The 17482-nt window shown below is 34.0% G+C and overlaps 1 protein-coding gene across 9 annotated transcripts in view; it reads left to right on the top strand.

The window, feature by feature from the left end:
* The window catches only part of LOC123673514 (serine/threonine-protein phosphatase 2B catalytic subunit 3-like), a 220792-nt gene that overhangs the window by 52643 nt on the left and 150667 nt on the right, over positions 1-17482 (top strand). For all 9 annotated transcript variants that reach the window (XR_006746483.1, XM_045608044.1, XM_045608042.1 and 6 more), the window contains exon 2: positions 3366-3569. Coding sequence is in view for 8 of the 9 variants with exons in the window: in XM_045608044.1 (XP_045464000.1) it covers positions 3366-3569 (204 nt within the window). In the remaining variant the exon portion in view is untranslated. The remainder of the gene's footprint in view (positions 1-3365; positions 3570-17482) is intronic.

Raw genomic sequence — 17482 nt, 5'->3', positions numbered from 1 at the left:
TTTCATTTGCATGTATTTCATTGGAATCCTCCCAATAATCTTCATCTTCTACCTAAAAGTCGCGTCATCCCTTAGCCTGCTGGAAACGTTTCTTGGCAACGTCTGGAACTGTGAATTGTGTAATGTTCAGTGTTAGATGAGAGAAAATAGGAAACGCATCTTTTTACTTTTCAGCACTAGTGTGAAAAAGTTTGTTTGGATGAACGGTTGTGAAAATAAGTTTTTCCTTGAATGATTCCAAAAGTCAAGCCATTGAACATAATACAAAGTTTTGATTTGCTCCAACGGTCTGTATAATGTATTCAGCAATGCAATGCTTTTAACTACTAGTAGTACAATTGCTGAAGATGCCAATAGTTTGTAAACAAAATATGTAAGATTGATTAAAAAGTGTAATGCTGATCCCTGGCCACCACTGCATAACATTGAAACACAACATTAACTCATTATTGATTAACTGGCATTTCCAGGAAGTTTGAAGGGCTATATAGATTTTCAGGAATTCATCGCTGTAATTTTCGATAATTGTTCTTCATTTACATAAATTTTGACTGGAGGGAAATATTCGATATTATTTGATCATCGTGTTCATAATTACAACGTTCGAAGATATCAAATGAGGTCGCCAATCGCAATAATCTCGATATTTTGCGTTTTATAACTTGATGAAATTACGTATTGGTATTCCTGTTAGAATTCTTTACGAATGTCAGCTTTTCTGAGATTATAACGGGTGTTTTTTTTCGAGGTATATAACTTTAAGTTAGCATTACTGTTCGAGATGGCGACCGATTTAACAGCTGTCAAGTGATTTATTCTCCATTTGGTTTGGCAATTCATCATAAATAGACTCACGCCTGAACAACGCTTGCAAATAGTGCAATTTTATTTCGAAAATAATGGTTCTGTGCGGAATACGTATCGCGCACTACGTCCATTTTATTTTGTTTAGCGATGAAACGCAATTCTGGTTGAATGGCTACGTCAACAAACAAAACTGCCGCATTTGGAGTGAAGCTAATCCTCAAGTGTATATCGAAACACCGTTACATCCAGAAAAACTGACTGTTTGGTGCGCTTTATGGGCTGGTAGAATCATTGGTCCGTACTTCTTCAAAAACGATGATGGCCAGAATGTTACAGTCAATGGTAATCGGTATAGAGCCATAATTACTAACTTTTTCATTCCTGAATTGAACAACCATGATGTCCAGGAGCTGTGGTTCCAACAAGACGGCGCAACATGTCACACAGCTCGTGCCACAATCGATTTATTGAAAGACACGTTTGGTGACCGCCTAATTTCACGTTTTGGACCTATGAATTGGCCTCGAAGATCTTGTGACTTAACACCGCTAGACCACTTTCTGTGGGGCTATGTAAAGTCATTGGTCTATGCGGATAAGCCACAAACCCTTGACCATTTGGAAGACAATATTCGCCGTATTATTGCCGTTATACAGCCACAAATGTCGGAATAAGTCATCGAAAATTGGACGTCCAAATTGGACTACATCCGAGCCAGCCGTGGCGGTCATATGCCAGAAATCATATTTGAAATGTATTGTCACAAGATTATATTGCGGATAAATAAAATTCATGTCAATCGAATAATCCATCGTTGTTTTATTGCAATTTAAAGTTCTATAGCTCTAAAAAAAACACCCTTTACTTTGTGCGTTGGCCATGATTGAACTAGAACCCCTCTTATTTGAAATGCTGACGTAGAAATAATGTACGTGAAGCATAATGCAACTCCTATTGGCAAAGTATTTTTTGGTAACATAATATTAAACCTGCTACCTACACGCATGCAAGTCGGCTAACTTGGCTTGAACAGACTGAATTGAGAGACTTGCATGAGAGTGTAGCGGTTGGAGCTTGAGTTGGGTTAGAAGTTTGGCTTGTTGGAATTCGTACAAAACCGATTGCTATCGTAATGCAAGTCGAAACTTACGTATGCGAAGATCATGTTGTCGGTGAACTTGCAGGAATTAAACAGTATTTTTTTTCTTGTGACTGTGAACATGGCTGATTTGAGAAGTGTATCAAGATATTATTTAACGAAGATTATCAAGATCTATTTCATTTTTTCGAAATTTTTTAAAGTTGCCAGAAATCGAAGAGAAGCAATTAATATTTCGTAAGGAAATTAATGCAGCCCTCATTGCGGTAACATTTTTTTCATCAATTAAAATAATTGTGTGAACATATTTTTTGTAACCAATTATTTGTCCACCTTAAACATTTTTTTTTGGATATTGATTTCACATATAATCCAACAGTTGTAGCAATAATAATAATAATGCTTTCATTGAAGATAAAAAAAATACAATTTCAAAAAAAAACCTTAGAAAAAAATCAATTACAGAGCGGAGTTCAGATGGTGATGAAGCCATACACCCCTGCTCTTCCACTCAAACCTTGACGAAAAATTATTGAAAAAAACCTTTATACACCTCGGGACAATAATGATTGAGGAAAAAAAAAACGAAACACAAAGAAAAAATTTCATTAACTTTCCAGTTTCAAAGTTTAAACATATGTGAGTCATATGAACCCGCACTGATCTTTATAAACTACATCCCTGACTTCAGCTTTGAAAGACGATACAGACAAATCTACAAATGAACTACAAATAAAATCTATAGATGGAAAAACTAAAAAATCTTTCAAATATTGAAAATAAGGATTGATTCAATAAGTATCTTATCAGATGCCATATTTATACACAATCGGATGAAGTATAAAATTCGTAGAGTAAATTGGTACATTTAGGGGTGGCTGACTCTGCTTGATATCATAGACCACTTTGCTTGAAATGCGTGTATGTAACAGTCTTTTTTAGAAGTTGCAAATGGACATCATATCTGATTTTAAGTAAAGACCCTTTTCTATGGAACTTCCAAGGATGCATGAAGTGATTTATAAAAGATAAATCATATCAAGAATAAATAATCAAGCCCTATGAATATAGCAACTTTCATATTCTCGAGTCAGTAGTGCCAATCCTGCTGCCTTTAACGAACCCCCCCACCTTAAATTCAACCTACATAGATGAAATATTTGATATATTCAGAATTCTCTCCCTCGAATGGAGGTGTTTCATCACAAAATTAGTTCCTTCATTTACCAAACTAATTAAGTGGTTGTTAACTTACTAACGTCAAACGTTCCATTACTAACATATACAGAGATATGGTTGGAACGAATTTATTTTAGCGGTGTGTTTCGAAGGAGAGTTATTTGATGGCGGTTGCTTGTACAGTTAATTGTAAATCTGCATCCGAACTTACGTAACCGATATACCCGTGTTGTTTGATCAGATCTTCTATTGCCGCTAACAAATATTTGTTTTGTTTCAGCTGTTCCATTTCCCCCAGGCCACAAATTAACGGTGGCCGAGGTATTTGACCAGAGGACGGCGAAACCTCGGCCTGATGTACTCAAGCAACATTTTATACTGGAGGGGCGTATCGATGAAGCCGCAGCCCTTCGGATAGTAAACGAAGGGGCGCAGTTACTCAGGTCAGAGAAAACTATGATCGACATTGAGGCCCCCGTCACAGGTGAGTCCTTCAGCCTTCTCCATCGCTAAATCGATACTTCGGAAAGTTTCGACTTGAATAATTTTACATTCCATCTGATACCGTGTATTACGCTGATTGCGTAGGAGATGAACTTTCAGTTCATTGGAGAATGAAACATAATAACAAAGGACTTTATTCAATTACAGAAATAACTGCTTTCAATTAAATTCCTATGAGAACTAAGAAACGGGCGAGATCTATAGTTCACTGAATGAATGTTCAATGTTTCATTGTCCTTGTAACTGTTTGAGACTTTTCGAATCGATATAGATACCTAATATCGAATGATCTTTTGGCCTGGACTTGACAAAAAAGACCACGCACTGCATCAAAGGGAAATTAGCTCTCGGTTAATTTGCTCGAATTTTTATATGCTGTAGAACTCTTGATGCTGATCAAATGTTTTCATTTCATCAGTTCTCTAAATAAAGGGCGCTAAAAATGACAAAATACAAATATAAAATCGCAACTTAAACTTCATAGAGATTATGAACATTTCAATTTTCAGCAACATAAGTGTCAGTTTGTCGGTATGCTTCAAAAATGTTATCTTACAAATATAAAATCGCAACTTGAACTTCATAGAAATTATGTACATTTCAATTTTCAGCAACATAAGTGTCACTTATGTGAGTAAGATGCAAAAATGTTATCTTATTTCATTGAAATTGAAAACTACAAAAGTTTGCGTTATGTGATTTTGCTTCGCATGATAAATCTCATCTGAAAAGGCATAAAGATTCTGTATATTTCAATTTCTAACAACAGACATGTGTATTAGGTGAGTTCAATTCGAATTTGAGATATACACTCCAAAAGTATTTACAAACAATACATCCAAATTTGAAAGAGATACTTGTTAGTTGTTCCGCTACAAATATAAAATCGCAACTTGAACTTCATAGAAATTATGTACATTTCAATATTCAGCATAAGCAACATAAGTGTCACTTATGTGAGTAAGATGCAAAAATGTTATCTTATTTCATTGAAATTTGAAGCAACAAGAGTTTGCGTTATGTGATTTCGCTTCGCATGATAAATCTCATCTGAAAAAGCATAAAGATTCTATATATCTCAATTTGTAACAACAGACATGTGTATCAATAATATTTTATTTGAACATAATAATAATACATTTAATTACATTATAGAAAAAAATGTCCAATTCAAATAAACAATCAAGAACAGAGGCTCATCCAAAACAGAATATTGCCTGTGTGTTCTATGTTATTAGGTGAGTTCAATTCGAATTTGAGGTATACACTCCAAAAGTATTTACAAACAGTACATCCAAATTTGAAAGAAATACATGTCAGTCATTCCGCTACAAATATAAAATCGCAACTTGAACTTCATAGAAATTATGTACATTTCAATATTCAGCATCAGCAATATAAGTGTTACTTATGTGAGTATGATGCCAAAATGTTATCTTATTTCATTGAAATTTAAAGCAACAAGAGTTTGCGTCATGTGATTTTGCTTCGCATGATAAATCTCAAATGAAAAAGCATAAAGATTCTATATATTTCAATTTGTAACAACAGACATGTGTATTAGGTGAGTTCAATTCGAATTTGAGGTATACACTCCTAAAGTATTTACAAACAATACATCCAAACTTGAAAGAAATGATGATAATGATAAATGATGACAAATCTCATCTTAAAAACCATATAGATTCTATTAATCAAATTTGAACTAACAGAAATTTGTTCTTTAGAAACAATACATTCAAATCATTAATATGATGATAATCTTATTCAGAGTGTTCCTATATGATATTCTTATATTTGAGGGGAAAGATTTAATGAAAAAATTTTCATATGTACTTTAAAAAAACATGGTGGAAAGTTTTCAAACATAATCAAAACGAATTATTCAGGAATTTGGTCCTTTAATGTGGTTTTCAAATTGTTTTTATTATCGATAACATGAACGAAAATCCTGATACAATTTCCAACAATTTATTTTATGACCTCTATGACACTATTGCAGATATTTCTATGGAATTTGGTATACGTATGCACTGAATGATGATTAATTTTCTGATGAACAAACAATATTATTTTTTCCACCAGAGTTATCTGTATGGGGTTTACATTGAAAATTTTGAAAAAATGGTACGACACTGCTTTTTCTCAAATTATTTTAGAAATTCTCATTCATTTCTGCACTAATTCGATCTACTGATTATACCTTCTACGCCGCATGGTTTTCACTTAAGAAAATAAAAACTGTTTTACTTCGAGGACTAATTCATAAAATTGTCATGGGATGACCATTCTTGCGTATTGGATAAAATAGAATTAAGAGCTCAAATTGGTTCAAAAAGTATAAGAAATTTCAGATGAAAAAAGAAAGTTACTTCCCTGAACTCCCCTCTTCCCAGTTTTATACCTGGGTTACAAACATAAAATCTTATTGTACAATTTGTGAATTTCTTCTTCCTTTTCTTCTTCTCTAAGTTGCATGCCTGCGCAATGGTATCATGGTACCTACACACTAATTAGAGTAGGGAAGAGACAATCTTTATTGTATCTTTCTGAGAACTTCATGAATGAGAAACTAGTGTGCACAAGTACCACGAAAGACCATTGTTACACTAATGCAGGTACATTTATATTAAGTATTGTGACGGGACATACATTATTTCTAATTGGTTGTTGTCGCCACACGTTCATATAAAGTTTTGTTCCCAAAATGGCTCCGAAAATCACCTTAAATAATAGCATTTCCACATTATATTTTATCAATTGAGCCAGCAGGTTTGGTTTTTCCATTTGGGTTAATTTTTATCAATGCTCTTATTGCTTGTTACTTTTTCCTAGTTGTGATTCTTTTATTTATTCCTTCATACGGGCTTGCCATTTTACAATCTTAATTCGAATATGGATTCTGAACAAAAAAAAAAAAAAAACAAAAAAAATTTAAGAACTAAATGTAAAAAGAAGAAAAATCAATATCAACATGTGGCCACATTAATAAACCTGACTCATCTCCAAGTATCGTTTCATTGAAAAAATTTCTAGAATTGGCTTCTCCTAATGCTCTGTTCATCAGATTATTAAAACTATAAGTAGTTGGACAAAATCGAAAAAAAAAAACAGTTCTCGGTTCCTGAAATTTACAGTATCACTATACAGCTCCACATTATCTAGCCGATATTTACAATCTATGAAATCATTTAAAATTTTATACATAAACATTAGATTGAAATTTCTTCTTCTGTTCTCTAGTGAACTCAATCCTAGCTCCCGTTGTTTCGGTCAATCGCTTTAGACTTTTTGATCAATTCTTTGTAATTATTATTTCCAAGATCCAACGATGTAGCCTTATTTTACCTATTTTCCTTTCGACACCGCCGGACAGAAACACGATAATTCGCCCCCAACAAACGATCTGTTGCTAGAGGAAATATTTCACTGTTGGCTGAAAATACGGCCAGTGTAGCGTGTCGGCTGAAACGCTGCCAGCGTGGAAGGAACGAAGGCTGTGGAAGAGGATGCTGCAGGATAAAGGATCGCGCGCAGAGCAGTATTGATTTCGGCATCCTGGCCACCTAAATAAATAATAATTTATATGTGTCTTCATTTTTTTCATGCCGTTAAGGCTCGGCTGACCTTTAGGGCGTACAAAGGGCGGCTGTAATGTTTTCGTCCCTAGTAGCGAGGAATATGCCTATGAATTTGAAATTTCTAAGGTACTGTATCGGGTGTTCCAAATTCGTTGTCTAGTGAGAGGATCTCAAAATTCCTTCGAGCTAGAAAAAAAAATTTTTTTTTAAATAATCAATTTGGTGAAAACCGCAACCTCATAAATTCAACTGTTTTCAAGGTATAAGAGAAAATTGGAAAATTGTGTGAAATGAAAAGTTCTCATAACTTCTTCATTGTTGGCGCTAAAAAGGTGAAGCAAAAACATCCTACAGGTCTTTTTTGATGAAATCTATTGTTGTAATAATTAATTTTTCATTACCATCAGTTCTGAAATTAAAATACGAACATTTTCTTCTTTAGATGTAAGCCATAACAATTTCTATAACAAATAAAATTAAATTTTCAAAAATATATAACTTGACATATAAGTTTCTTATCAAACTATATAAAAAGTTTCAGTTTCACACGGCAAATCAACCAAGTCCCCATCTAAAATAATCACTGAACTTCTGATAATTAAAATATTCGGTGGCCACCAAGGTTTGCAGATTTAACACTGTTAGATTATTTCAACATTTCAACTTTTTCAAATTAATAAATGTTGTTCTTCAAATGTGACCAGAGGCAACAATCTAACGATGCTAAATCCGGAGATCTTGGTGTCCATCGAATATTTCAATTATCAGAAGTTCACAGATTATCACAGATAGGCACTGAAACTGAAACTGATTTCTTTAGTTTGATAAGATATTTATATTTTATGTTATACAGGGTGTTTCAAGTTCAACTGCCTATTAGACGTTTCTGGAAAATTCGGAATATGACATTGTTCATGATGCCCTATTCATCTGAAATATTTTCGAAGCTCCGGCATATAAGAAATGAAATAATTTTTTTTGAAAAAAATTTTTTTTAAATTTTATGTCTTAGATTTCAAGATTTCCATTCTCAATTACTCCTTCCTAGAATTATTGCGTTAGTCCTTATAGCTTTCAAAATATTAAGAAAAAAACGAAAAAAAGAGAGTATTTGCTGAGTCACAATTACGTGAATTATTTTTAATGTGAATATCCTATGCGTATACTCAATTCACTTACTCAAACAAGAATGATGTAGAAATATCGTGCATATCTTGAACTTGAGAAATATCATCACAGGGTGTTTCAAATATTGTGCCAAAAATTTTGAACAAAATTTGATCATAACTTTTGTTTTTCAAATTAGAACCCTATTTTTTTATGATTGCGTTGGATTCTACGGAGAAAAGTAAGGGTAGTCTCCAAACATGATCGGATGAGAACATTTTTCAGCAAATTTTGTCACAAAGCTCTCGCCTAATTTGAAACATAATTCATCAAATGCCTTCAATTAAATGTCATCGCTTATGTTCATCTACTCATATTTTAGACTTCAGGATATTTGGAACCAACATTTAGTTTCCATGAACTCGGTTTTTGAGTTATTGGAGTTTCCAAGCTGATTGAGGTTGCTTTCTATTATGCTTCATTTCATTAATCAAAATCGAATGATGTAATCTGTGGATATTTGATTCAACTCTTCTATGTTTTTCGCACTTAGCTCTATTCGGATTTTTGGAACCAAATTTCTACTGATGAATGGGTATATGTTCTTTCTAGGAAGAAAATGATCCTGGGGTGCGCTTAAGTTGAACTTTCAATCGACTGAAGTTCTGTGATAGTGATAAGTCTAAGGGTATTGAAATTTCACGAAATATAGCCAGTGCTTATTAGATCTAACTTCACAGATTATTACCTCCTAGTGATACGATTCTCATTAAAGTTTCGAGACTGATTTCCAAATATAAATTTTATTGGATTAGTATTTTTTCAATTCGATTATTAATAAAACAGAATGTAGTATGGGAAACATCAATCAAATTTGGTCGATTAACGAAGTAATTGCGATATTCTTCATTAGTGCATTGAAGTCAATCATTTCAGACCATTTTATGCTGAAAATTTGAAAATAAAAAGCATTTTGGCAAATTTATAGCCAGTTATTCCCCTGAAACAAGCGCGTAAAAAGGTTTATTGACTTCATTTCCTCTAAAAAGAGTACTAAACGTTATATTATGTTATATCTTCTTGGATGAACTTCGTAATGAATGATATCCTTCTAAATGATTTTCATTAAAACTTTCTGTTCCTTATTTCATTGCAACATACTCATTAATCAAGACAATTCTTATGTTTGTTTGAAATTTACGTTGAAACAGCAGTGTATTATAGATGATTTTTATCTTCAAGATACAAGTATCCACTAAGAGATAAATGGTTAGTACGAAAACGTTGGATCCTAATTGAATGACAAGACAAGTGAATTTATCTGAGAGCTTCGTTTAACGTGTTCTACTAGCTTAGTTGTCAACTCACTTATTAATGAAACAATTATACCTAGATGCCTCTACTGCACGCAAAGTGCAGTCACTACATGAGGGATGTTTAATTGAACCAATTACTTTCAACTTCAGCAGCAAGTGATACGAAGAGATACCTAATTCAGACGCCACTAAATGCGTTTATCACATGTATTTAATTTGATCAGAGGGAGTTAACCAGTAGCTCCTTTCTTTATTTATGTCAGTGTAGGTTGATGAATATTTTCATCTGGTATTCTGGTATTAAATTTATTGCTTCTGATAACGAATCATTCGGGAGTAAAAACTAACCACAGAGTATGAAAATTATTTCTTCATAATAATTCTTACATTTGTATTATTATTCGAGGCCATTTTCTCTTGGGCCATTGGAAAATTTTTTTTCTAGTGTTTATCACGAAGAACAATGATATGTTATTCAATAACTGGTAGTGGAAATATTGAAAATTCAAGGAATCATCTTCTAGTGGTTTTTCTTTTGAGTTATGGCGACCCAATATGGTCTACTGATAAATTCAAGTCTGTCTTTTGAAGTACCAAAATTGGTCTATAATGATGTCAATTTTTCCATTATAAAAATAACAAATCCCTGCACATATGCAGTTCGCCGATAATCTTTGAATATTCTCTTCTGAATTTTTCAAGTTTAATGAATACCATCAAAATTCTGGGTAAAGCTCCATTATATCTACAGAAATCTATTTCTTTTGCCAACTATTTATATACAGTTTGTTGAGATCTAGAAAGACAGGAACTAATTAAATCTTAATTATGTCATTTGAATGAAGGAAATATTGAATAAAAACTTTTTTTTTGAGTTATATATCGTGATAAAGAATTTCATATATCCCATTGCCAAATTTCACTCTACGAATGATGAAGATGCCATACGTACAATTCGAAATTTAGAGGTTTCACCTGAACAAATCGCTTTATCATTTCATCAGAATGTGTATATGTTCTCAATGAGTCTGAAACATTAAGTTTTCACTTACTCATGACGAATATTTCCTCAAATTCGATTCTATCCAGCCCTATACACGATAACTCACGATCCAAAAGACCTAGAAGTTTTCAGGAGAGTTTGGATGTCAGAGATTAAGTTCCCAAATTAGCAATATCCTGCTAATAGGGTTCCGCGAAAATGGCAAGAATATGGTAAAATTTTCTTTTTCTAATCATTTTTACCATTCGATCGAAATAAAATTTTTCATTTAGATATGAGAATATTTGGAAGAGAAACATCCAATATTTCCGTGACAGCTGAGGTTTTGCGTGTATCTATAGATGATCAATTTCAAGCTCCGTGCAATTTCGTGTTGAGGCGTCATCAGAACCATAGAAAAATCGAGTAGAATATCGATACAGAGTTATGAAACCACTGACGTGAAGTCAGCAGCTATTGAGCGCTCGTCATTCCTGTGCCCTTGGGCCTAATGGCTCAATTGGCGCATGAATAGACGCAGAGCCGTCGCTAGCCAAACTGCCCCCTAGGCATATACCCAATTTGCCGCCCTAACAAAAGTGAACTCTGCAAAATGGAAAAAATTAATATTGATTAATCGGAGTTTTCTACCGAGAGATGAAAAAATTTAAGGTATCTCTTTGAAAAATTTTGATGATAAATATTCATTAACCAAAAACTAACGATTTCAAACCTGTAAAAAAGAGACATTCATTTCAAAGTTGCTGAGAAAATTGAAATCTTTGTCTTTTTCTTTCATCTCACTCGAATTATCTTATCCCTGATCTCTCATTGTTTTAGATGACATTTTTTCTAGTTTGCTGAATATAAACTTTTCAAAATCACCTCTATCCGTTTTTCCTAAAAAAAAGTCCTGAAGAATACCACCTGGTTTTTTACGAAAAACCGAAAATTCAAGTGCTGGATCATAATTTCTTCTTGCCCTTTTCAAAACTACCAGTGGTCTACCAAAAAAAAACGGGGTAAAAAAGCGGATCTTGTTCAAGACAAAATATCACCATATAGATTGCATTCAAAATTATTATATTACACGATGAAAATTTTGAATTGAAATAATTATGCCAAAGTTAAGCAAACAAAGTGTTTATAGGAGTTTTTTTCAAGATTATCCAAGAAATCTGTCATTACTAGGATTGTTATGGAATGATAATCGATAAATTATTAAACATATAATATAATATAATTTTTTTTTTTTTTTCTGAGTTTTGTTTGCTTTAGTTATTATTTATCTTTTCTTTCAAACTCTGCCCTCATGGACAATATAAGTGGTTATTTTTGTGATTTTATTAATGAATGAAATTTTTTTAATTTTTTACCCAATAATTTTTGCATGGAACTAATTTAAGAATTTATATTGTATTTCATATCACATACAGGTAATAATGTTTCATACCTCAGTGATGTATTTTGTTTATTTACCGAAATAACCTCTATTATTATTAAATAAGTATAATTTCATTTTTGATAAAGATTGATCAGTCTCACATTTCTGGGCTAACCTTTGCCCTTTTATACTGCTCTGATGTGCATTAGGATGAAAATAGGAAAAACGTTAATTCCTTTCTGCAACCGATCCGAATGAAAAATGAACCATTTTTTTTGCTCACATCGTGATGAATCCGTGCCATTTTACTTCCATCCTTTCCATTCAGATTTTCGTCGAACGGATGAATAGCCTCACATTCTCTTGGAATCAAGCCACACCGTCCATCTCGTTCCTCTCTGCAACTGAGCCCCATGAATCACAATGAGATCACAAGAATGTGTTAGCGCTAGTGAATGGGGATATTATTTCTCGAACTGAAATCGTAATGAGCCATCAGCAAACAGAGCTTTTGTGCCGGGCGTACAATGGTGCTGTGGTAATTAAAGGGACTACAGGTTGACATTTCCAGACGTGGCAATCGCCTTTGAACGATGCCAAACACAAAGGTTACAACGCTAGTTTTGGCCCATTATTCTCCGTTTTTCATGGACAATTACCCGATTCCTTGATATTCGAATTGGTGCTATCGCCTACGAAGCCGCTTAGGGTGGGCGGATATTATACAGGGTAAGTAGGCGAAACGCTATCCCTCACTTATTCCTTCAAATATTCAAATTAGAGGGAAATGATCCCCGAGAAAACAGCTCTCTTCTACTCTATTACTGACTTGAAACTTTTGTGATCATACTGCTTGGTGTGTGCGGATATGAACTTTTCCAGTTAGTTTTAATTTAATTTAGTGATGCCATCTGAAAAAGTAGTTTTGAAGAGCATACTACCATCAATTTAAATTAGATCAAGAGATATGATGACTTAAAAAGTTTGCTTTCATCGCAAAGTGAACGCAGCTGCAGTCTACACTTAGCCAAGTTTGGGACTCATATGTTATTCAATTTGAAGAATATCAATATGGAACACCATCAAACAACAGCTCAGTTCAAAATGAAATTTGAGATATTTCTTCTCACAAATCAACAATTTTTAAGGGGTTTTCACATAATTCTTCGAACAATAAACTTCATTTTAGTATTTCAATATTATTTTTTTGCGAATGAAAAAAAAATTCTGGTAATTTTTTGCTTTTTGCTACAGATATGGTATTCCGACAACGCACTGATGTATATTTGAAATATACGTTAAAAAAAACTCAAAATATTATCACAAGACAGGCAAAATTCTTATTTTGTGATAATATTAAAAAGGGCCAGTGAAGCACTTCCTTTGGACGAGAGTTAAAACTATTTTAATATTCCTAACTTCTACTTATCGTTCAATCATTCGTACAACACCGCACATTATTTTTGTTCCTCGTCCTATGGAAAAATATTGACATGTCACGAGAAAGTGGTATTCTCTCTTAATCGCGAATGTTTCCTGTTTTTCGCAATGAATAGGGATATCAACAGAACATCTGTCCTTTTCGATTCATGTGTAATGATAAAAAAATGACCAAAAAAAATTGAAAATATGAAAAATACTAAAAATATAAAACTACCAAAAGCAAACAAGAATTTAACGTCATGAAAGATGTAATGATAAAGGTAGGTAACGAAACCTCTTTTGGTCCAAATGAATATTTGTGGTTTCAGTTTGTGGATTCAGTGACTGGACAAAAATCTACGTCAATCCTCATGCTTACTCATCAATTCGATTCATTAGCTGCTTTTTAATTTCAACTAGCACTTATCGAATATTTCATTTTCTCTTTCTATAATTTGGTAATTGTTGAAATAATCCTATTTCATGTGCAATAATTGAATATTTATATTGAAACACCTTCATGAAATATGAACTATTCGAATTTAATAACATAAATCATATTAATCATATTCGCCGAAGTCATAGGAATTCAAACAAAAACAATATCGTCAATAAATTAATTTTACAATTCGCTGTTTACGTGATTCCGATTCGCGACTTGAATAGCTTTTGTTGTCACATGAACTTAGAAATGTCTGAAGATAAGGCAACCTATATTTTTGCGAAACCTCATCGTCCTTCCAGAAAGAGCGATCACGGCAGCACGTATACTATTTCGAGCAATGAAAGTGACCAAACCGACATATTCAATTTTGATAGGAGATCAATTAGCATACTGGGATTTATTCAAAAAAGCATTTTGCAATCCTGTTTCAAACAGCTGTAATGAATCAGTAAGTGAACTAAAAACTGGGTACAATAGTTGGATATGGAAAAGCAACAGTGTCGATCATTCTGTCCTGTCTCTTATTGTTGAAATACTGGGTGAAGTCTGGCATTCTTATCGATGAACAGTCCAGGGGACTCCACGGAATTTATTTCAGTTCTAGTCGGCCTAAATTGATTCTATGAATTATTCACGGTTTGAATTCAGGGTAATAATTCGCATCCTCTTTGGGTGGAAAGCGGTCATAGACGGAAGGGGAGAAACCACAGAAAATTCAAATCCGCGTGTGACTTGAAAGTCAAACTAACTGAATCCACATCCAGCTTTCGCTAATGAATTCGTGAGGTTGGTTGATGGAGATCACGTCTCCAGTTCGTTTTTCACAATATTAATCCTCCACTAGCAGGGTATTCACTGAAGGATGCCGAAGTAATTACCCATCTTTAGTCCCATGTTGAAAACTTCCGGTAACTAATTTATTCATTTACATTTCAAGAAATACATACTATCCGATAAATTTATTTCTACTCTAGTTTATTATATTTTACTTTTGAACAGGATGAATGATCTGAGAGCTTTCGGAAAAATTATTTTAGTAACTTTAAAACCAATTTTTTATCTTATTCTAGTATCTGAGTGTTTTCGGCAGAATGAAATAGGCATTGCTCAGAAACTTTTCGGATTGAACTGGATTATGTCATTTCACGAAGCATCTGGATAACTCAGGATAAGTTCCTTTTCCGAAACAGTAACTAGTAATTCAGAGTGTTAGTTATCTTTCAGAAATTATTTTTTTTCATAAATAAATACTTTTCGAAAGTATATTTGATTGCGCTTGTCTGAACTCTTCCTACTCCCATTGATTTCAAGAAAAAAGATCTGTATTATTCAAACAATTTGAAGTGACATGTTTTGCGCAGGAAGACTCATAGCAACCTTCCCCGTGAAGCGGCTTCGCAGCGACAGCGCCGATGGCACGCTAAGCTTGCTTTTTCGACTTCACAGCCCGTTTGCTCCTGTGAGGCATTATCTGTACTGGCATAGTCACTAAACACTCCCCTGCAAGTACCGACGACGCCCTAGAGGACAAGGTGCGAATGTATACTCGGAGAAAAATAGAGCGCAAGCGCGCTGTGGGGGCAGGAAAGCGCTTAGCGTGCCACCGGCACTGCCGCTGCCAAACCCAACACGTGGGGGGCTGTGAGTCGCCCTGCGCAACATATGTTGTCGGTCGTTTGTGTCCGATCAACATGCTTGGGTCTGTGACGTTGAGCGGGGCAGTGAGTAGCCTCAGTGCATCAACATGGTCACAGCTTTCCGCCCCACGTCGAGGTCACCACTTTGGCGAGTATTTTCCGAGCCGAATTGGTGTTCTCTTTCGCCATCTCTGGAAATTGCAGTGTTTCATCCTGAGATCACTGGTGAAATCTTCAGTTAGGCAACCCAGTAATCTCTGCCTAATACACCTTTCCTCTCAATTGTGGAGGGGTGAATCTGCCGTTATGCGGTATGAGGCAACCATTTGAATCCTTATGAATTTCATTTGGGCGTATTCTTTGTGAGATACTGTGAACCATTGTCTATTACTACTACGAATGAAGTGGGTGTGGCGTGATCGCTGATAAAACTCTCATTACGTATCTAGACTTGGACGCGGATCGTTAGGAATATTGAGAGCATGCAGTATCTATCAACTGCAGATAAAATAGTTCTTCTTAGAACTCAATCACGTTTTGATTCAACTACCTTCTTTTCATCTCTTTTTTTATCTTATTATATTTTCATAGACATTTTATTTTCATATCTTTCATGCAGTTTCCCGAATCTCGGATGAAACCACAGGCTCCATCTAGTAGTTAATATTTTGAAAACCGAGAAACGATCATATCTCCAAAACGGCTCATTCGCGAATTCATGTTCAAATGAAACTTTTTGCTTATTCTGAGATCTAGAATAATCTGCCAAAATATTTAAACGTTGCTTTTTAACTCCCGGTATATCCGATTTCATGTTTTTCAGTTGCGTTTGCCCTGATTTCATTTTGTCAATTGTCACATTATATTATTTTAGAATCTCGAGCCTGGAATAGTTTTGAAGGCAGAAGTTCGACTACATGATGATGAATTTCTCCTCAAATTCGATTCTGTCCGCTCGGTGGTATATACACGGTAACTTTCGAAAGGGAAGACATGGAAGCATCAAATTAGCAGTGTAGGCTCGGCTTTGAATTACGGGTGACGTTTCGAACGAGATGAAAATTTGCATTTTGATATAACATAACAATATCGAGCTCCGTACATAATGACATGTTGATTGGCTAACAGGAAACATATAATTTCAGGAAGAATATCGGGAAAAATATCAACCAATATTTCCGTGACCTCAAAACCAACAAAATTGAGATATTGAGTATACGTATGAAATAATAATTTCATACCTGATCGAGATAAGATTCTGCGTGTATATTGAAAATAACAATTTGGTTGTTTGTGCGAAATCACATCAGAACCATATAAAATTCAATCAGAATATCGAAAAATCTATTTCAGAAATAACTCCGACTGAGCTGAGATTTTGAAAATGAATATGAAATAACAATTTCAAACAGACAGAAGCCAGAAAAAGGACACATGTAGAAGATGTAGAATTTCAAACTTTATGCAATATTTCGTGATTAATATCGAAAATATCAAAAAGCAATTTTGAGCACTCAGTTTCCTCTTTATAGGTACCTATTATACTTGACTTCACATTTTTGCTCTTCTCATATTTATCAAATTCTTCCAATTTTTTCTTCATTGATATCATTTTTGCAAGAAATGTTTCGTCATACTGATATTGATTTCTTTTATTTTCATTCAATCGTATATATTATCTGAGTATTCTCGGTGACTTTATTCGAAACTAATTATAAAATATACATTGAATCTATATAAATAGCTACCAACAACAATAGAAGAATTAATTTTTCGAGTCGGCACTTTTACATTCTGGTGGTATAGACAAAGAAGAAACCTCTAAAGGATCAATAGTGAGTGTAGGCCTCACATCCTATTCGAGCTTGGCGCAAGAACTCAATTATTTCTTTTTCACTTCGCCGTGCTTCCTCGACCTTATCCTTGACTGATATTGCTCCTTCCTGGTCTACATAAGACTTATTGACGGCAATAAATCCCCATGAGATACATCTCATAAATTCTCCCTCTTCGTGTTTT

The sequence above is a fragment of the Harmonia axyridis genome, chromosome 2 (genome assembly GCF_914767665.1).
Source record: "Harmonia axyridis chromosome 2, icHarAxyr1.1, whole genome shotgun sequence".
Taxonomy (NCBI): Eukaryota; Metazoa; Arthropoda; class Insecta; order Coleoptera; family Coccinellidae; genus Harmonia; species Harmonia axyridis.
Note: the sequence above shows the minus strand (reverse complement) of the source record. Positions and strands in the feature narration are given on the sequence as shown.